General features: G+C 37.3%; 2 protein-coding genes across 2 annotated transcripts in view; both read left to right on the top strand.

Moving 5' to 3' along the window:
• The window catches only part of LOC129743990 (protein MON2 homolog), a 73,382-nt gene extending 55,552 nt beyond the window's left edge, over positions 1-17,830 (top strand). Inside the window, exons 3-9 of the mRNA XM_055736256.1 lie at positions 9,453-11,137; positions 11,192-11,617; positions 13,772-14,451; positions 14,513-14,908; positions 14,971-15,501; positions 15,850-15,932; positions 15,996-17,830. Coding sequence (XP_055592231.1) covers positions 9,453-11,137; positions 11,192-11,617; positions 13,772-14,451; positions 14,513-14,908; positions 14,971-15,501; positions 15,850-15,932; positions 15,996-16,207 — 4,013 coding nt within the window. The 3' untranslated portion in view covers positions 16,208-17,830. The remainder of the gene's footprint in view (positions 1-9,452; positions 11,138-11,191; positions 11,618-13,771; positions 14,452-14,512; positions 14,909-14,970; positions 15,502-15,849; positions 15,933-15,995) is intronic.
• A 1,529-nt stretch (positions 17,831-19,359) lies between these two features.
• Positions 19,360-21,851, top strand: LOC129743994 (translation factor GUF1 homolog, mitochondrial). The gene is made up of 3 exons (XM_055736273.1): positions 19,360-19,537; positions 19,875-21,636; positions 21,694-21,851. Exons 1-3 carry the CDS (start codon positions 19,482-19,484, stop codon positions 21,817-21,819), a joined length of 1,944 nt encoding a protein of 647 aa, XP_055592248.1. The 5' UTR covers positions 19,360-19,481; the 3' UTR covers positions 21,820-21,851.
• Positions 21,852-21,863: the final 12 nt, after the last annotated feature.

Raw genomic sequence — 21,863 nt, 5'->3', positions numbered from 1 at the left:
AACCTTTTGAACCAACGGGCCAATTTAAAATTGAAATATTGTCGGCGGGCCGCACCTAAAATATTTTTTTTGTGATAATTATCAGAGCTTCACATCATTTTTCATAACTACAAATTTTTGGCGAAAACAAATTTGAAAAAGGAAAGATAAATAGAATTCACGTGTTCAAAAACAGTAATTCAACACGGTTTTTTTTAAATACCCGATATTGAAAAGGTACCTCGCTAAATGTTTGTCATTTTTAAATCCTCTTAATTTTTTAATAGTAGGTACTTCTTGGCGAATATTCGTTGTTACAACATTCTTGTTTAAAACGATGATACTATTAGTCATCACATCCATTTGAAAATCTTCTGGAGCTTACCACAGTAAAAACTAAGAGTTTGTTAAATCGCTATTTGACATTCTGTGATTTTTTTTCACCATTAAAATTTGTCCTCAAAGCTTATATTTGTTTTCTACAAACTTTTAAAAACCCGATTTAAATTGAAGTTCTGTATTGGATCATTGCATTCAGATGTTGAACAAGGTTGTCGAAATCACAGAAAAATGTTCAATTTCCCATATTTTTAAGCAACTATCTTCAAAACTACATTTTTGATTTTAGAATTTTTATCCACATTTTTATTATTTTCAATCTTTTTTATGTAGATATCATTGCGATAGGATTTCTTAAGCTATATTTTGACTCTGGTAATGTGGATTGCGAATTATAAGTGAAATAACTCAATTTATCGATGTTTGCGATAAATTTGCTATTAAATTTCTGAAAAAAGCATCACAAATAATCGTCAAAGATATTTTGGGTGGAATCACAGAATTTCAGATAAGTTAAGAACTAATAATTTTTGTGGGTAACTTTGATGCCGGTTGATTCATGTTGAAAACCAATCGTTCTCCCAGGCTTTATTATTTAATTGTCGTTATTTTCGTCAATATTGAAATATGAAAATTATTTCACAAGTTGTTGGTTAATTTTTTTTGCCAGAATTTGAATGCTAACAGAACAACCCTTTTTGCCGAATTGGATAGAATAATTTTAAAAAAATATCTGCTGAGCGTATTTTTTATCATTCAATTTTATTTTTGCTTGAAATGAAATAATGACTTCACTAAACGGGCTTCAAAATTCCTTTGATCATGTGTAGGTTCCGATTTTTTACTGTTCTTCCGACTCACTTCAATGGCTCTCAAAGTGTTAGAAGTTAGATAATAAGGAAAAAAGTATGCTGAATAAAAATAACACTCTAATATAATGTTATGCCAACCAACAGTATTCCATTTTAGCCTTCAAGACTATAATAAACGCTTAAAATATCAGGATTAAGCTAACAATCTGAACTTTTCCTAACTATCCATTGTTAAAACAAATACAGGCATAAAAAATTGAAAAAGCGTCGCGGGCCGCACAAAAGGGTCTCGCGGGCCACATGCGGCCCGCGGGCCGCGGGTTGCTCACCCCTGCGCTACAATATAAAATCAAAAGTATTTTAGTGAAGTAAAAGTTATCAAAATATAAGCGAAAGAAATCGTGAAAAGTATCGATTTATTACAATCAACAAATCGCTGTTTTTTGATTTTTTCAAATGTTGAATTAAATTTATTTTAGAGCGATTCAGTTTCGTGACTATTTTTCTTCAGTAGGGTTTTGCAAAGCGTTGTGACGTCACGAAAGTTTATGGTTAGCTACATGAAATAAATCAAAGTACATATAATGGGTTTAAGGGGTGAACCATCCTTAAAGATGAAAATCCTGGAAAAAAAATCAAAGTATAATCTAAAAATTAATGCTTAATTTACTTAAAATGCTTTAAAACTAAATAAATAATGTGATTTGGTTATGAAATCGATCCATTTATTCCAAAAAAAAGGTAGTGAATCTAAAAGGCCCATATAAGCAGATAAGGTTTGCAAAACTGCACACATAAATTTTATTCGAAGTTTATTTGTGCGATCATGTTAATATTGTTTAGAAAAAAAAATACTAGGAAATATTTATTCGTAAAAGCGTTGAAATATGTTTCTTAATTTTTTTCAATATTTAATTGCAAAGGAAAGAAAAAATAAATGATAACTTCAAAAGCCTTCGATCTATTGAAGGTTAGTTAATGGACACTAAGAGTGCCTAAATCTGCCGACTTATGAAGATATTATAAGTTGCAAGCTAAAATAAATCCTAGGTCTAGCACAAAGTTCAGTGCTAAATTTGGGGGATCGGACCAATTTGTATGAAATTATGAGAAATTTTGTTTGAAAGAAACATGAAAACCCAGTTTTGCACCAATTTCTGAAGTCACTATTGGCTGATTTGTTTTCATTATTGTCATTCAAAAAGCTTTCGTAATGACAAAAAGTTTATCCTAAGGTCCCATTACGATAAGGGTTATGGTAAAAAAAAGATATTGAGTTTCAAAAATAAGCTTCTGATGGGTGATTTACATAAAAATACATGAATGATCGTTAATCGACGCTTACTTATACCTGTTTTTGAAGCCTAATAACTGTTTTATGAAAGCTCTAATTGGAATGCGTTCTTAAGATGAAATATTGTCGTAAATAAAGCTTTAAAACACTCAAATCAAAAGAAAAATCGGTTGATAAAGCCCAAAACTATAGGTAAAAAACTGTTTTTTTTTTGTTCATCTCAAACAAAATTCTATACAAACTTCAGGTTGGTTGCACGACCTTTTTCCGTAGTATAATCTGGCCCTAACTTTGCATGAAAACCTGTGCTAGAAACTTCATATTTTAATTTTGTAATTCAGTTAAAAGTCTCTTCGTGGAATTTAATGTGAATACGGGGTTCGATTTGGATTTTCTAGTAACATTCTCTGAGCTGGAAGTTTCAATAATGGTCAGTTTTTTAATATAGTTCAATGAGAAATTTATTTTCCATTTGAGTCGTATAAATTAATTTGAAAGAAAAAGTTTATCTATTAAAAATTTCAATTTAAAATTTGCCATGTTTAAAGATATTTGAATCTCATTGCATCTGTTCTATGGATACTTAGTTATTTTGTTTAAACATAATGCCAGTAAGTAATAGAAGCTATTAGCGCCGTTTTTTCATTCTTATAAAGAAGAACTTGATCTTTTTGCAAGATTTCTATTCAAACCACAGATACAGTTGTGTTCAAAAAAGAATGAAATCGCGTGAATCTGCGCACCCTCTTCCAACTTTAATAAGCTACCATTTCTCTCTAGGTTGACATTTTTTCATGAAATGTTCATACAATTTAGTTCAACTATCCAGCTAACGCTCCACAAAATTTAAAGTCTTTAAAATGACTTGAAACAAAAATACAGCTATTCCCGTTAAACATTGGAATTAGGAATTGCTTCACTAAATTCGCTATAAATTTGACAATTTTCATTGAAAAATCTTGAAATTTGGTTGAAAGATGTAAACATGTATGGTCTCGTACCTTTCCAAGTTTCATCAATGTTGATTCATGCGATCAAAAATGGTGCCGGTTTACATCTTTCAACTAAATTTTAAGATTTTTCGATGAAAATTGTTAGAGATATAGCGAATTTAGTAAAAGATAGCTGAACTACATTGTGTGAAAATTTCATGAAATAATATCAACCGAGAGAGAAATGGCAGCTTGTCAAAGTCGGAAGAGGGTGCGCAGATTCACGCGATTTCATTATTTTTTGAACACAACTGTATCTGTGGTTTGAATAGAAATCTTGCAAAAAGATCTAGAGCGTAAACTGATTATTCTTTATTCAATATCATGCTATAAAGATGGCTTTTTTTACCATTATTTAGCAATAATTTTTTTTGACATAGCTAGATTTTTGATAAAGTTATGTATCAAATAAAGAATAATTGTTAAAATATATTTGTTTTCATTCTAAAATTTTTGAATTTCAACGATAACATACTCAATTCTAATAAAAGATAACTTATTATCTTCTGATGAAATTGAAGCTTAAGAAACAACCTTTCTAATGCTGAACAAACTATTTTTGAATAATGAAAAATAAAAATCGGCTCTCCAGTTGAGGGGCGCTTGGAAAGGGTCAATTATATAATCCAAAAATCTTTTATCCCAGTATTTTAAACCTCAATGCTAAAATCCCAAAATATCTCGCTTAGAAATTAAAAAACTAAACTCAAAATCGCAATATCTACATATATCCCGAAATAACAAAATCAAATGTCCCAAAACACCGAAGTTCAAAATCCCAAAATTGCAAAACCAAAATCTTTAAATAAAAAAAAATCTATATCCAAAATTTAAAACTCCTTAAATCACAACTTAAAAAATCCCATAATCCAAAATCAAAACTTCATTCTCAAAATGTTAAACAAAAGATTCCAACATTCAAAATTTCAAAATCTCTGAATCTATATAAAGCTTAGTTCTTTTAGAAATGGGACACTTTCATTTGCTAATAGCTCGTTAACTAGTTATTGGATATTAAAAATTTTGACAGCATTTTGTTGCCTGTAAAAAGTACTATTCGACCTATTTTTTTCAAAATTTAAAATTTACGAGTTTTTGAGATATGTACGATGCAAGAGAAAAAGAAAAAAATAATTTTGCACAGTTTCCTTGAAAATAAGTCATCATCAAATTGATAGCTGACAAAACCGTTGATTATTCAAAGAATTACTGAGTTTTTGTGGTGGATAAGTATGCAAACACTGTCAATAATGTCCACAAAGTTCAAATCAAGCATTGAAGTGAAGCACATGATCGGCAACAACGGTTAAGGATCATCAAGGAAGTCAAGTCTCATACCAGCATTTTTAATTTTCAATAAACGAAAAACTAAGGGTAGATCGCTGAAATGTCCAAAACAATTTTCTCCGATAAACTGAAAGTGTTGCGTAGTAATGACTCATTGAAATCCAACCTCAAACAACCATTTTTTGATAGTTCCAAAGCTCTTAAGCTGTAAAACCGATACCGAAAAAAAAACGTTCAAAAATGTGGTAAAAAATAATCAAATTTGTTCATTTCGAAACAACTGAATCCACTAAAATGCTTCCAGTTTCCAGTTTCCAGAGAAGTATTGGACCAAAAAGTATCAGAAATTGAAGAAGGAGGGTGAAGCCACCTTAAATATAGATTTTACGAAGTATAAGTTGGAGAAACTGATCAATACCACGACTGAAAAAAGTGTGCGTCGGCCAATGGGAGATACCAAGAATAAAGTAGAAATTTCTTTAACAAAAAACGGTAAATATTTTTTTTCAAATTTTTTCATGAAAGATCATAACATTACCTTCTTTTTCTTCATAGAAAGTATTTGGTTCCAACGAATGGTTTTTGAGATACAGGCATTCGTAACTGTCCCATTTCTAAAAGAACTAAGCTTTATATAAAAAGCAATTTCTGTATGTTTGTTTGTTTGTTTGTCCTCTATAGACTCAGCCGTCTTAAGAGATAGAGATCTGAAATTTGGCATGGATGCTCATTAGGACCAGGAAGAATGAAAAATGTTTTCAGATTTTCGGACGATCCCTTCTGAGGGTCGTCCATGCAAGACAAATATAATTTTCACGATATTGACGTTACTTTTCATCGGATTGTGTTGCAAATTTGCACATGAATGTTTTGAGACGAGCAATCCATTTCAGGTGTCAAATTTTGTGTAAGGGGTCAGCCAAAGGGGTCGTCCATATAAACTGTTCGCTGTTTTTGCGATATTGACGTTATTATTATCTCTGACATCCTATTCAGATGAAAATTGGTACACGATAGTTTTGGGTGACGTGCAATCGATTTGAGGTATCAAATTTAGTGTGAGAAGCCGGCAAGAGGACGACCCATATTAACATTTCAACATATTAGTGATTTTACCGTTCCTATACATCGGATTGGGATGAATATTTGCACATAGGAGTTATTAGGGACAAAAAATTGATTTCACTTATCCAAATTACAAACAGGGGTCGGCCAAAGGGGTCGTCCATATTAACTATTATCCGTTAATGCGATATTGTCGTTATTATACATCGGATTCAAATGAAAATTTGTACACGAAAGTTTTGAGGGGCAGGCAATCGATATCATGTATTAAATTCAGAGTTAGGGGCCAGTAAAAGGGGTCGTCCATATTAACCTTTCAATATTTTGGCAATATCGTCGTTATTTGACATCGGATTGGGATGAAAATTTGCACACGGTAGTTATCGGGGACGGGCAATTGATTTCAGATGTCAAATTTTTTGCCACGGGTCGACAAAAGGGGTCGTCCATATAATTTTTTCACTGTTTTTAGCAATATTAACGTTATTATGCAATGGATTGCTTTGAAAATTTGCACACGGGAGTTTTGATGCAAGGGTAATCAATTTCAGATATCAAAGATTGTATAAGAGGCCACCGAAAGGGGTTTTCCTTCTTGACAATAATTGCGTTGTTATGCAACGATCGAGTCGAAATTTATTCATGGGAGTTTTCTGGCACGGTAAATTTATTCCTGATTTCAAATTTTGAAGCAGACGACAGAAAAAGTGATCGTCCAATGTTTTTGCAATTATTACTTAACAATGAATTCGAAAGTGCATCTGGAAAATGCTTGGCAATTGACTTTCATACAAACTGTTCATGACATATTTCAAGTTGCGAAACGGAGTTCGTATGGGATCAGCTAGTCTATATATAGTAAAGTGGGGCAAGAGTACGGCACTTAGTTGTGTACTTATTGTATCTCTTCAAAGAACAAAGTATCGATCATAGTAATTAAACCAAATTAAAGTAAGGCTCTTTACCTTGATTGTATGACGCAAAAAGTTTTGATTATGTTTGTAAACATTGATAAAAAATCATACTTTTCAAAAAATACCAAAGCGTACTCTTACCCCACCAGTGGGGCAAGAGTACGCATGAGGTGGGGCAAGAGTACGCATATAATAAGCTCATTGTATTCCATTCTGGTCCGGTGTAAGTGAGGTCTTGAATCATTACAATCGTTTATTTAACAAAACAAAACCTTTATTTTATAAACAATAGTTGAAATAAAACAGTGATTTTATTTGTAACGCTGTTCGCTTCAGCAAAGGCAAAGGCGAAGTGACGCAAATCACTGAAAGTCAGACCATAAAAAGCACTGTGTAGCGCTCTGCAGTGATTTACGAGATCCTCTGACTGCTGAGGAGTAAAAACTGAAGTGAATTGTCCATGGCTTTCTGCACCGAATCCCTAGTCGAGAAAAGTGATTGTTATTCACAATTCAATACAAAAATATCTTCTGTTGATTACCTTCTTAAGGCGTTTACGCAAGGTTGATTCCGAAGTCCCGAGGCTTTCTGCAATCCGGCGCTTCGATTCTCCGTCCTTCAACCGCTGCCTGGCGTTTTCCAGCATCTCCGGAGAGCAAATCTTCCGGCTAGTTTTCCTTTTGTACGTCCTGATTATTGAAAACTTGATTATTCTTTGGGTTAGCTTTCCAAATGCTATCAAAAAGACGCAGGAAACCAACGCGTACTCTTGCCCCACCAAACGTGCGTACTCTTGCCCCCTACGACCATTTGTGAAAAAAGCTACAAGTGCTAAATATTCCGATCATATCCTGGCATGAGTGTTCCACAGATTTAATCTATATTAATTACGTGTCCTTTGTCACGTATGCAGATTTGATTAACGAATTTCCACGAAGCGTAATAATATTTCCAAATACGCATAAAATTCTTAAAAATTGGAAAAACTAAAACTTATCTCATTTCTCCGACGTGCGCGAACCAAACCACATACAAAAACACATATGATCAGCTGACTCGATCACCTGTCAAACCGGTACAGTGTTGCTAGTTTCAGTGTTGTCGTTTACTGTAAAAGCCTAGTGCGTACTCTTTCCGCCTGCGTACTCTTGCCCCACTTTACTCTATATAAAAAGCTATTTCTGAGGGTTTGTTAGTTTGTTTGTTTGTCCTCTATAGGCTCAGCCACCTTAAGAGCTAGAAAGCTGAAATTTGGTGTGGTTGCTCATTAGGACCAGAAATGATAAAAAATGTTTTCAGATTTTCGGATGACCCCTTCTGAAGGGGGTCGTCCATACAAGACAAATATTTTTTTCGTGATATGGACGTAATTTTTTGTCGGATTGTGATATTTGCGAGATTTGCGTTATTATACATCGGATTGTGATGAAAATTAGTGCATGGGTGTTTTGAGAGAGGAGCTATCGATTCCAATTTTAAAATTTAGGATTAGGGGTCGGCTAAAGGGGTCGTCCACATAAACCTTTTAGTGTTTATGTGATATTGACGTTATTATATATTGGATCGAGATGAAAATTTTCACATAGGAGTTTTGAATGACGAACAATCGATTTCAGGTTTTAAATTGGGGGTTAAGGGACAGCCAAAAAGGTCGTTTATATCAACTGTTTGATGTTTTTGAGATATTTGCGTTATTATGCATCGGATTGTGATGAAAATTAGTGCATGGGTGTTTCGAGAGACAATCAGCAATCAATTCCAGGTTTCAAATTTAGGGTCAGGGATCAGTCAAAAGGGGCGTCCGTAACCAACTTTCAATGTTTATGCGATATTGATGTTATTCTACATTGGTATAAGATGAAAATTTCCACATAGGAGTTTTGAGGAACACTATATTACTTTCAAGTTTCAAATTTGACTCAGGGGTCGGCAAAAGGGGTCTTTCTTATTACCTGTTCACTGTTTTGTGATATTCTCTTGATTGTGCATAGGATTGTAATGAAAATTGGCACATAGGAGTTTTACATTAAAGGTAATTGATTTCAGGTGTCAAGTTTTGGATCGTGGTCCAAAAAAGGGGTCGTCCATATAAGCTGTTGATTTGAATTTCAAGTTGAAGGCCTAGAAAAAGTGGCAACTTTAAACACTGTTGAATGTTTTCCCAATTTGTCGAAAAATTGTATCGGAATCAATATTCTAAACTCATTTTGACGTGTTAATGATTTAAAGCGAAACGAAGTTCGTACGGGATCAGCTAGTGTAAAATAAAAAATCTCAAAATCTGAAATCCCAAAACCTACAAATCTCAATTTTAAAATCCAATAAACTTTTTTAATACAAAAGCCAACATATAAAACGAAAATTAGAATATCTAAATCACGAATTAACAAAATCCAAAATTATATTATTCGAAATCCCGTATTTAAAATCTCTGAATCCTAAATCTCAAAATTGATGATCTTCTATACCGAAATTTCAAATTTAAAAGTTCGAATACTTAAATTCAAAATCCTGAAAAACAAAATCTTCTAATCACTAAACCCAAAATTCAAAATCTAGAATTCCAGTATTCAAAATACCAAAATTCAAAAATTAAAATGTAGAATTCTTGAATCTTTAATCTTAGATTCTAGATCTGGGATCTTTTACTCAGATCTTAAAATTAGATCTTAAATTTTAAATCCTGAATAGTCAATTTTGAATCCTGAATCTTGAATCTCTTAGATCTTGAATCTTGAATCCTCAACCTCATGTTTTTCTCTTATTTCAGGCACGTACGTACAAAGTTTGTTCGTTAGTAGTCAACTGTTGGCCAGTTCGGTGGCGGGTACACCCGGACAACCGGCGGCACTCATTGGTGGACTTCCGGTGGGACCGGGAATTTCGCCACAACCAGGTTTCGTATTTCGTGGAATGTTTCTGCCACTGGTGGTAACTTTCCCGAGTGGTCAATCGAAGGCCACCTTCCTCGAGATGTTGGACAAAATGGAACCTCCCCCCATACCGGATGGATACGGAATATCGGTAGCCTACGCGTGCCTTCTAGACATCGTTCGCTCGATATCGCTCTCCATACAGGGTCCATCCCAGATTGTCGATGAGAGCCCTATCCCGTACAAGAACCGAGTAACGGAGGATGATAAAGCTCTGCACATACAGTTAATCTACTCAAGTTGGTTGGGACTCTTGTCGGCTTTGGGTCCATTGATTGATGCAGCTACGGATGAGTCGTCAGCGGAAAGTGTTTTGAAATCCATCCAAAATTACGCTGCACTTTGTGGACTGCTGGAATTACATACCCCCAGAGATGCTTTCATAACAGCTCTCTGCAGGGCATCGCTTCCCCCTCACTATGCCTTATCAGTGTTGAATGTCAACTACCAAGGTAACCAATTTAAGTCGCACTCTCGTGGAGGCAGCCAGGATATGGGGAACATGTTTCTCGGTTCTTACGGGGACGCTGATCAACAGCAACAACAACGCCATCCGGTAGTAGCTGTTGGAACTCCTCTGCCGACTTCATCGCTTCCAGTTGGTGCTCACCAAGGGCCAGTTTTGTTAACTGCTAAAAATCTCCAGTGTATGAGATCAGTGCTACATCTAGCTCACTGTCATGGAGGTATTCTGGGAAGCTCCTGGCACATTGTGCTCACCACGCTACAACATTTGGCTTGGATTCTTGGCTTGAAGCCGTCTACTGGGGGTAGTCTACAAGCGGTCCAAAAACCTCCAACCGATGCCAACTCGATCACTCAAGTTATGACCGATTTGCCAGTACTATCTACGATGTTAAGCCAACTTTTTGAATCCAGTCAGTATTTGGACGATGTAGCACTTCATCATCTCATCGACGCGTTGTGTAAATTGTCTCACGAAGCCATGGAACTTGCGTACAACAACAGAGAGCCCTCGCTGTTCGCCGTTGCCAAACTGCTAGAAACCGGACTGGTTAATCTGAATCGTATAGAAGTCCTATGGCGTCCCCTGACGAATCATCTTCTGGAAATCTGTCAACATCCACACATTCGCATGCGAGAATGGGGCGTTGAGGCAATCACCTATCTGGTCAAAGCCGCCCTCCAGTATAAGTACGAAAAACCTCTCAAAGAAAATCTTAAACTACAAACGCTCCTACTAGGACCTCTATCGGAACTGTCCTCGGTTCCCCATGGGGATGTCCGTCAGCGGCAGCTGGAATGCGTATTGCAAGTCCTCAACGGAGCAGGAGAAACGCTGTCTCACGGATGGCCTCTGGTGCTCGGCATCATTGGTGCCGTCAACGATCATCATGGGGAGGCCCTGATCCGGATTGCTTTCCAATGCCTGCAGCTGGTGGTAACGGATTTTCTACCGGTCATGCCTTGGCGCTGTCTACCGCTGTGTGTCAACACGGCAGCTAAATTTGGATCCCAAACGCAGGAATTGAACATCTCGTTAACTGCCGTTGGGTTGATGGTAAGTTTGTTGTTTAATTTGCTGGGACTTAATTTAATAGTTTACTTTTTGCAGTGGAACATCTCGGATTACTTCAACCAAAATCAGGAGAAGCTTTCGCAAACGGTGTGCGACGACATGTCGGTGCTGCCGGACTTCCCGGGAACCCTCAATATGCCGCACTTTGATCGGCTTTGGATGTGTTTGTACGCTCGGCTCGGGGATCTGTGCGTGGATCCGAGACCGGCGGTTCGCAAATCGGCTGGGCAAACGTTGTTCTCGACGATCTCGGCCCACGGGAATTTGCTGAATCCGCCTACCTGGCAGGCTGTCCTGTGGCAGGTACTGTTCCCGTTGCTGGACAAGGTTCGGGCACTGTCTAGCTGTGCCAGTAGTGAGAAGGTCGATACCAGCGGCAATATTTTGATTCATCACTCGCGCAATACCGCACAAAAGCAGTGGGCGGAGACGCAGGTTCTGACCCTATCCGGAGTTTCGCGGGTAAGATGCATTATTTTAAAATAAATTATAACAGAGGATCAACGTCGGATGTAAACTTTTTAAGGAAGTCAAAAGACAAGCAAATGTGCAATCTGTTACACCAGAATCTGACCGGATTGAAGTTTATCCTTTTAGGAAAAAAAATCAAAGGATTTGACATACGCTGGTTAACGTTTAACGTTAACAAAAGAAAGAGAATTTTGAAAAATGGCAGTCTCAGTTCACAGTAACTGCTTTTATAAATACACAAATAGATGTATGTATGTATGTATGTATGGTTCCCCCATCGGTAGCAAGGTCCTGCCTATGTCTGTGTGGCTTGGCCTTCGAATTTCTTCTAGGGCTTCCACGGTCCGATGGTTCGCCGAAAGAAGGCATCCAACCCTCAGAAACCTACAATGGCCGGCTACCCGTGCCGCTTGCAATAGTTTCTCCAGGTTATCCCCAGATGCATTCCTTCTAAAAAATATATATAATGCTATCAAATAGTATATGGCAGTAATGAAAATTACTAAAATATTGGATATATATTTATAGTCATATAAAATTAAGGAAAAACAAATTACCTATTTATTGATAAAAGGATACGAACTTGAAAGTTAAAATTATTAGAGCATATAATCATAATAAACGTTTGCTTATCACAAACGTATCCTTAATTTGGGAATACAAATCTTAAATTTTAAATATTTTGAAATAACAAAATATTTGGAAAGTTTTCAAAGTTTTTCTTTTTTATTTCATAAATTTTTAGAACTTTAAAAAAACCTTTATTCTATGAGTTTTAAAAGGATTATTTTAAAAATCGACATTTCCAGAAAACATTCACTAAATCTTGAAAATATGTATCTTTTGAAGACAAATTTTAAAGTTTCGTTATCCAACTTTACAAATTTCTCAAGTTTCATAAACATCAAGTTTTTTTTTATTTCAAAGCATTCCAGAATTTATAATTTAAGAATTGTAGGTAAATTTTTATTTTGTTCCCAACTTTCATCGTTTGTTTTTCGGATTTCAATTTTTAGTCATTTTTCCAATATTTTATGTTTCTGATCCTCCCATCCTTTCCAAAGATTCCATTTATTAAATTCTCTTTTTTTTTTTAATTTGAAGGATTTTTTTACAAATTTGAAATTTTCAAAATTTTAAAACCAAAATTTCAATTTCCCTCATACTCAAACTTTTTTAAGTACTAAAAAAAATTCTATCAATATCAATCGATTTCCATCAATTTCTTGATTTGATTGAAATATCGGAGCACGTTAGAAAGAAAAAAAAACAATTTACTAGGTTTAGAATTGATTGTCGATAGCTAAAAAATAGCACTATTCTAGTTGATATTTTTCTGAGTACTTTTTACTTGCATCCCGACTTGTATACAAGTTAAAATTCAAGTAAGACGATGAAATATTTCACAAATAGATTCTACGTGTATTTCCTCGAAGGTTGAAAAGGGATTAAATTTTTATTATAATTTTAATAACTGTTCGAAAACAATTATGTAATGGAATGGTTAGCTGAACATAGTAACCTACTCAAGAGGTAAAATGATGTTTATTACAAGAAAATATACTTAGCTTTGTGTTAACAGAGGCATCTTGGTGTCAGTTGTTGATAACTAACTTCGGAATCAGACCGAGAGAGGTCACTGTCATCACATCACCATATTGCACATAAGCCTCCCAATGTTGCATTCAATCACTTGATGCAATTTCTTCCCTTATACAAGTAACGAGTTCGTAGCGTCACCATCTTGGAAAAATTTTCAGATCTAAAAATCAACAATTTGCACTATAAAAAGTCCTTTTTGCACTAGCTACGCACAGAAATTCACTTCACCCAAGCAGAACTAAACACTGCGCTAATAAATCACTAGATTATAGAACGGAACACTGTATTTTTCACCCGAAAATTGACAATTTTATTGCACCGATCAAAGGAAATAAACTACACTCGGCAGGGCAGGGTTGCCGTCGATAAATACACAAATAGATGTATTTATAAAAGCAATTACTGTGAACTGAGACTTCCGCTAATTTAGAAACAGAGTGGCTTGATTTAGACTTCTGCTTATGTCTACTTCAAGTCTACTGTGAATACTAAAAGTCTTAATAAGAATAACAATCAAATTCCTAAAATTTTCATTTTTTGTAGGTATTCAACACCAAGCGAGCGCTGCTTCAAATGTTGGGTGACTTCCCTCGAGCGTGGGCTCTGCTGCTAGAATTCATCGAAAACTCAGCCCTTAGCAAGAGCAACGAGGTGTCGCTGGCTGCGCTCAAGTCGTTCCAGGAAATTTTGTACAACCGGCCCCAAACTGCTCCGGTGGATGATTCGGAAAAGGCAGCCGCAGCAGCAGCGAGCGAAGAAATCGACATCTGGAACGTAGCCTGGCGGGTCTGGTTGAACATCGGTGCCGAAAGTACCAAACCACCCTCGCTGCGAGATGGACCGGACAAGGAGGAGATTTACATTCCCAGTCAGGCCTTCCTGACAGCGTTAGTGCAAATTTTCCCGGCCCTGTTCCAGCACATTCGTACCCGGTTTAGCAAGAAGGATCTGACCCAGCTGTGTACGGTGCTGATGAATGCGGTGGCCGTCCCAGTACACAGCGATTCAACGCCGTACATTATGTCCACCATTTCGGATTCTCTGCTGACACCTCTGCATGACGGTGTCCTCGATTGTATGGAGCTTCTTCAGAAAGAAGCTATCGGTGGGGGCAAGGATGGTGGAAGCAATTTAAAGCAAATGATTTCGGCCATATTTAAGCAGTTGCTGAGCTTCAGCAAGTTTGCATGCGTACCACCATCTTTCGATCGAATTGAAACGAGGTAATAATTTGAAGTTCTTTTGAGTGAGTTTTACCTTATAACTAACCTTCTTAATCAACAGGCCAATCAAATCGACACGCTCGGGAAGCGGGGGCAACATTGTTCAGCCGCATCAACTGAATGCGGCTAACGCAAGCAACGGTGTAGAGTGGGTCAGCATGAACTATATTCCCTTCGGTGAGAAAGCCCTTACGGTGGCAGTGAAATTGTACCAACAAACCGCCAGTGAAGAAACCGTCATCGAGGGTCAAATTTTGCACGAGATCATTAAAGCGCTACATTTGCCGCTTTCCCTCAAGTACAAATGCATGTCGGCAAGCACCTGGAAATTGGCCATATCTAGCCTGATGACTGTTCTGCATACCGGTCTGCCGGTGGCCAGAAAATACCCAAAGCAATTCAGTGCAATGTGGAAAGATCTCTCGGATACGTTGGATCAGTTTCTGTTTCCTAAAAGGTAGATATGATGGATTTTCTGAATACAAAGTTGATTGTAAACTATGATTACTTTAATTCTAGTGTCTGTGTGGTGGAAGACCGAGGGCTGGATGAATTGGTCCTGGACGAAACCATCGATTGTCAAGTGATCGAGCTGATCAGGGACGAAATACTTCCATACAGTCACGAGATCCCGCAGCAATTCATCCTGGATGCTGTAGTGCTTCTCAACAAGGGGTCCATCCATTCGGCAACCACCGGAAGTACTCCGTTTGCCGGGTGCGAGACGGAACTGAAACTGCGAGAAGAGTTCGCCAAAACGTGCTTCGAAACGTTGCTTCAGTTTTCGCTTTTGGATGACGGTATGAATGGCGCAGCGTCAACTGCGGGACTGATCGATAGTATCGGTGCCAGCAACAAGGCGAACAATAACCTGAACAATGGAAGTGGGGTTTCTGCCACTGATGGAACACCGGGATCGATGGACTCCCTAACGAACGAGGGTGGCATCGCAGGACGATTGGCCATCACTGCATTGCTGCATCGCTTCGAGGAAGTTTTGCGGAAGTTCAACGACGACGAGCGACTAAGCGGGAAATTTCCTCTACCAAGGTCAGTTAAGGTTCTGGAAATAAGTTAGTTAATAGGTCTCTTTTATGGCCAAACATTCAACAAGCAAAATTTGGAACAATATTTATCGATAGAAGATATTTTTCAAAAAAAAAATGAGACTGAAATGTATTTATATTTATTTAGATTTTATTTTTTTAATGGCACATCGGCTATGAATAACTGAAAGTAGACTTGATTGTTAAAATTAAATTTGAGGTATTCGCATTTACCTAGTTCAAAGCCATAGTATTCTAGCCCACAACCATGTGAATGTTTTCGATCGACCGATCATGGTTTTCGATAGCTATTTTTTCTTTCCAATTTTAAAGTCTATTTTATTTTTTGCAGATACCGTTTGTCGGAGATCTCCTTCGTACTGAAAGCCGTCGCGACACTTGTGATATCGATGAAAAAAGCTCCTCCAGCCAAAGGTACGTTTCTCTTATTCCATAGATAATAACGGCTTCTAATTGATATTTGGATTTTTCTTTCAGTGGGCACCACCGCCTGGGAACAACTGATCGGGCTGTATCCGTACCTGGTCGAGTGTACGACAACGTCATCGGCCGAAGTTTCTCGCTCGTTGCGTGAAGCCCTGCTTCAGTACTGTGATCTTCTTCGACCGCCCCAGTCTGCCGTCGCGGATCAACAGCACCGGCTGCAAAACAACAACGAACTGGCGACCAATGGCATAAGCCACTGTTAGCTGGTTTCCTTGCCGGCCCGAAGCTGCTACTTTCTGTTGCTATTCGATTCCGGTCTGCTGGTGAAGATTGTTTTTTAGTCTGATGATTTTCGAGGGTAGCAGGTTGTAGGACCGTTTTCCTGTATAAGTATATACTTCTGAGTATTGTTCCCTATTTTCTGTTCTCCGCTTTTATTCCCTCACGGCTGATAAATTCCTGTTATAAAAAATACATTGATTTGTATGAAAAGTGAAGATTATTTATATTTCTATTTTTAGAACAACCCTAAACATATTGAGTATTCTTCATTATGGAAACGTGTAGCTTTAGAAATCCGTTACTATATTTACTTTTCTAGTATGTAGTTTAGAACGACGAGTGTGAAACTTGGTCTTATAGTCAATGTTAAGAAAGATGACAAAATTGTGATTGCATCCTCTCATTTTCTCAAAGCAAAGGTAAAAACAATTGAAAGTGATAAAGAAATACGGACATCTAAAAAATAAACAACGCAACTGCAAGCTTTACGCTTTTTATCCTAACTCATTTCTTATAAATCCACAATTCACGTTAGCGTTCAGCTTAGGATCCAACTATTCCAAAATCTACAATTTCTCAATTTTCACTAACAGTTCTTCTGCCAACAGAAACCTTCAAAATTAACAATAACCAGTTTAAGATATGTAGTGTTTTGCAGCATTATTTGTTGCTCTAGACAAAAAAGTAAAATAATCCACTAATTAGCAGTAATAGTGCCAATTCCAGAACTTTAGAAATTCGCTCTCGTAGAATAGAGATTAAACCTAACAAAGATAATTGTGGGCTAGAAGCCCCTTTTTGTTTTTTCCCCGGTTTGTCAGTTTAGTATAAATTATTCAGTAATCCTAAAATTTGGTAAAAATATTTCCAAGCAAATTAATTTTCTAGCAATCATTACAAAAACCGTCACAAACTTTAGCCTATGGTTGTGTTAATAACTGAAGCAAAAACATAAATCTTGTAGCCTACAAATGATAAACAAAAAAAACACAATATTTATACACTACGAACTACCTAACAGCAACAGGCTCGGTTCTTAGGGCATCATTTTAAAAGTCTAGCCGCAAACCCGACCCGAAATCTGTATTTTAAAACCGATGGCGACTATCGGAATTTTTTAAAACCATAAGAAACCGTGCAATAAACAGCATGTCTGTCGGTATTATTTTCACTTTTTTAACGTTAAAAATTGTGCTTCTTTGGAAGAAATAAAAAGGCACATTATTCAATGTCGAACGTGTGAAAGTGATATAACGACATCTTGCAACTGAGTAAAGATTACAAAAAACCTTCACCTTGCACAATACAGTTAGTAAGTCGTCAACAGTCGCATCTATTAGTAGGAGTGACACAAAATCAACACATCTCTTAACATAGAAAACTTGAAGGACGGCATATCCTAGAAGCAGGATCGATAACCAACTACAAATAGATAACTGGTACGGCAAATGTGTGAGCACATATGGAAATTATTTGAACTCAACAACAGAATACAATAAGAGGAATCGAATTTATATTGCGCAGTGCTAAAATATTTGGGAAATATAAAACAAACTTACATTGAACATTTAAATAAAGTGGTTCGACATACTGTAAAAATTGAATCAGGTGTTCGTTTATTATCTATATGAATAATTCGAAAATATTTCTAGGCTCGAACGAATCATGCTGCTAAGGACTTCGGAGGACGTGTGGTGTTCGTTATATCTGGACTTTGCTCGTGGAGAATCAAGACTTGCAGATTGTTATTGAAAAATGCTTTGTCAATGGCATGCTATCTGATGGCATTTTTCATGTCATGATTTATTTGGTTTGAGGGTGAGTAAAGGCAGTTTTCCATTACTTCATAACGAACGTCTCATTTCCAAACTTTTGAAAAGTTTTAAATGATTTCTTTTGAATTTTCTCTAAATCTAAATTATACTTTGAAATTTACTGTACAGATGTCATCACTCACAATAAAATCTTTCCTTCGAAAGGTCATGTGAAAGAAATACGGTCTGATAGTAATTTTTTGTTTGAACTGTTCTCAAAACAACGTTAACCTTCCAAAGCCGTTCGCTAAATATCCGTTTCGGGGAAATATGAGTTGTAATTTGATTTCGTTCTCCTGGCTGTAAATGTTAACCGATTTTGATGATATTATATTCATTGTGTAGGTAATTTATTCTAATTACTCAACATTTCAAAATAAAGTCGATATGTATTACCAGGTTTTCAGAAACTGGTTCAGAAAGTTAAAAGTCCGAAAAATCAATTTTATTTTTAAAATACTCATAACTTCTGACAGCTTTTCTGTATTTGATTATTTCATTGATGTTTGAAATTGTCAAGAATCCATCTATCCGACAATGTATAGATATGTTGGGGTCCAATGAAAGTTTTTAGCGCTATGACAGATCTTCCGGTAGAAAAAAGTCTTACTTTAAAAAAAACGGCATCCAGTTTTGGCTTTGCTTAGCTGTATTTCATTTCTCAATGAACCGATTTTAAAAACTCAAATTTTAGTTTTTTGGCGTTGATTTGGTCGTTATTTTCATAGAACATACTTGGTCTGTCAAAACTACCAGTTCATCAGTATATTGGAATGATGATAAAGATGTTTGAAATGTGCGCTTCGGGTCATATTGACCCGAACGGCTTTGGAGGGTTAAAAGCTTTGAGCGAAATTCGTTAAAAAGCAGCTAACTTGAATTCGGGGTTATCTTCCAAACTCTTACTTATGTTTAATGCTTATAGGTTTACTTCCATTCAATATTTTATGAGTCATTTTCAGATTTTTTTTCGATATGATTTTTGTAATTATTCTGTGGGCGATCAGCGCTTTAAAATAAAAAAAGGAGCGCTTACATTTAGTGCTTTCTACCACTGTGCAAGCTACCAATAATTTTGACCACCAAGTTAGCGATGAAATAAGCGCTGAAGCGACACTGAATACGTACTGAACAACGCCGAAAAAATAACATAATATGGAAGGCCTGCCTAAAATGTGCAGTAAAAGCTTCCTTTGCCCTACATTTGATACGTTTACTCATTTCTCAGTTGCATTTTGCGTATCGAACAACACGCTTCTTATAACTTTTTTTAGGTGTGCAGCAAGCAGCTGATTTTGTTTTGATTTCGAGTCCGGCTTGCATAACGCAAATTATTGGTCAGATTTTAGCCGGTGGTTTACACTCATTTTCGCGTGTGATATGTTACTGTAATTTGTAAGAAAACCGGAAAATGAAAGTTAGTAGTTGTAACTCTTAAAAAATGCTATTATTTCTGAAAGTTGTTCCACGTTTCTCGCGGAATCCAGTTTTGAAAAGGTGAGTTTCTGTCTGAAAGAAGATTTTACGGAATTGTTTGGGAGGCGGCGACTTGTCGTCATGGCTCTGGATTAACAATCTTGAAAATTTTCATCATTAGTACTCTGACCACTCAAGGAAGTAGAAGTAAAGTAATATTCCAGCTCCAGTACTTAAGTTTTATTTTTCTGGAGAGTAGCAACAGGAGGAAAAAGGTCTAATAAAATTGTATTGATCAGTTAAACCGGTTCTTGTTCGTATAGCCAATTTAATATCTTTATTTGAACTTGTCTTTTTGGGCAAGGTTTTTTTTCCTAATTTATTACTATTTTTAAAGATTTTAATCCATTTTTTCCAGAACCCTCGCAGGATTACGCCAGTTCAGCACTAGTCCGAATCGTTTCACGGACACCTTGGGCTATGATGAAATTCCGGTGAACCGGATACGCAATTTTAGCATCATAGCCCATGTAGACCACGGGAAGAGTACCCTGGCCGATAGGCTTCTGGAGTTAACTGGAACGATAGCAAAGAATTCCGGCAACAGGCAGGTGCTGGACAGTTTGCAGGTCGAAAAGGAGCGAGGTATAACGGTGAAAGCTCAGACCGCTTCCTTGCTGTACGAGCACGAAGGTAGCAAGTATTTGCTCAATCTGATCGATACCCCAGGCCACGTGGATTTTTCCAACGAGGTGTTCCGGTCGTTAGCCGCTTGTGATGGGGTAATTTTGCTGGTCGATGCAAATGAGGGAGTACAAGCTCAGACCGTGGCCAATTATCATCTGGCCAAGTCAAGGGATCTGGTCATCATTCCGGTGCTAAATAAAATAGATTTGAAAAACGCTAGACCAGATGCTGTCGCGCAGGAACTGTTCACTTTATTTGAAATTGATCCAGACGAGGTCTTGCGGATATCGGCTAAGTTAGGAACGGGCTGTGAAGAAATATTGAAACAAATAGTCCTGCGATTGCCAGCCCCCGATGCAAAAAGGGAAAGCAATTTCCGAGCATTAATTTTCGATAGTTGGTTCGATCGATACAGAGGAGCTTTGAATTTGATTTACGTCAAAGATGGTCAAATTACAACGGGCCAGGAGATCGCTTCTTTCCATACTGGAAAAATATACGAGGTCAAAAGTCTCGCTCTTCTACAGCCAGATGAGCGCAAAGTTGATCGTTTAGTCGCAGGACAAGTCGGCCTGCTGGGATGCAACATGAGAACCAGTAAAGAATCTAACATTGGTGATACATTATTTCTCAAAAAGGATAAAAACTGTGAACCTTTGCCAGGGTTCAAACCCCAAAAGGCAATGGTATTCGCTGGAGTCTACCCGTCAGATCAATCCCAGCATCCTTACCTCAAAAATGCTATTGATAAGCTCGTTTTGAACGACTCTGCCGTAACCGTTACTCCAGATTCAAGTCCAGCTCTAGGTCAAGGTTGGCGGCTCGGTTTTCTTGGCCTTCTGCATCTTGATGTGTTCAGTCAAAGGTTGCAACAGGAATACGACGCCGATCCCATTCTCACAGCTCCCTCAGTAACGTACAAAATCAAATTGAAAGGCGCCAAGGCGATTGCTGCACATGGTGGCAATGAAATAATCTACGTTAGCAATCCAGCCCTCTTCCCGGACACAACTGTGGTAGAAGAATACTACGAACCCTACGTTCTCGGCACCATAATCGCACCAACAGAATGCACTGGAGCAATCATTGGGCTTTGCGTTGAACGACGATCGGTTCAAAAAACGTCAATCAACATCGACAACGACCGTATCATGACAACCTATTTGATGCCTCTCAACGAAATTGTCCTAGACTTCCACGACCAGCTAAAATCGATCAGCTCCGGTTATGCTAGCTTCGATTATGAAGACCACGGCTATGTGGCCAGTGCTTTGGTTCGAATGGATGTTCTGCTCAACGGACAACTCGTCGATGAACTGAGCTCGGTGTGTCATCTGAGTAAGGCACAAACCCACGGCCGACAGTTGGTGCTCAAACTGAAAGAACTCATCCCGAGACAAATGGTTCAGGTTGCGATTCAGGCTGTCGTTGGGGGAAAAATTGTTGCCCGCGAAACTCTCAAAGCCTACCGGAAAGATGTAACGGCCAAGCTGGTAAGTTTTAGAACAATTTTTTTAATTCATCCCACAATCATTTTTGTGTTTTTACAGTACGGGGGTGATGTGACACGAAGAATGAAACTGCTGAAGCAGCAGTCGGATGGCAAGAAAAAAATGCGTGCCATCGCCAATATCAACGTTCCAAAAGACACTTTCATCAACGTGTTGAAACGGTAGCAAGTGTAAAATACAACTTTGAACATATCAAAGGAAGATTTATT

Source organism: Uranotaenia lowii, chromosome 2, assembly GCF_029784155.1.
Source record: "Uranotaenia lowii strain MFRU-FL chromosome 2, ASM2978415v1, whole genome shotgun sequence".
NCBI lineage: Eukaryota > Metazoa > Arthropoda > Insecta > Diptera > Culicidae > Uranotaenia > Uranotaenia lowii.
This window is presented reverse-complemented; position numbering and strand designations above follow the sequence as displayed.

What these genes read in the sequence shown, in the direction of transcription:
- LOC129743994 (XM_055736273.1), top strand. Translation starts at nt 19,482, where the DNA reads ATGCTATTATTTCTGAAAGTTGTTCCACGTTTCTCGCGGAATCCAGTT. An exon ending in CGGAATCCAGTTTTGAAAAG is followed by an intron (nt 19,538 to 19,874) that starts GTGAGTTTCTGT and finishes CATTTTTTCCAG; the next exon opens with AACCCTCGCAGGATTACGCC. An exon ending in AAGATGTAACGGCCAAGCTG is followed by an intron (nt 21,637 to 21,693) that starts GTAAGTTTTAGA and finishes GTGTTTTTACAG; the next exon opens with TACGGGGGTGATGTGACACG.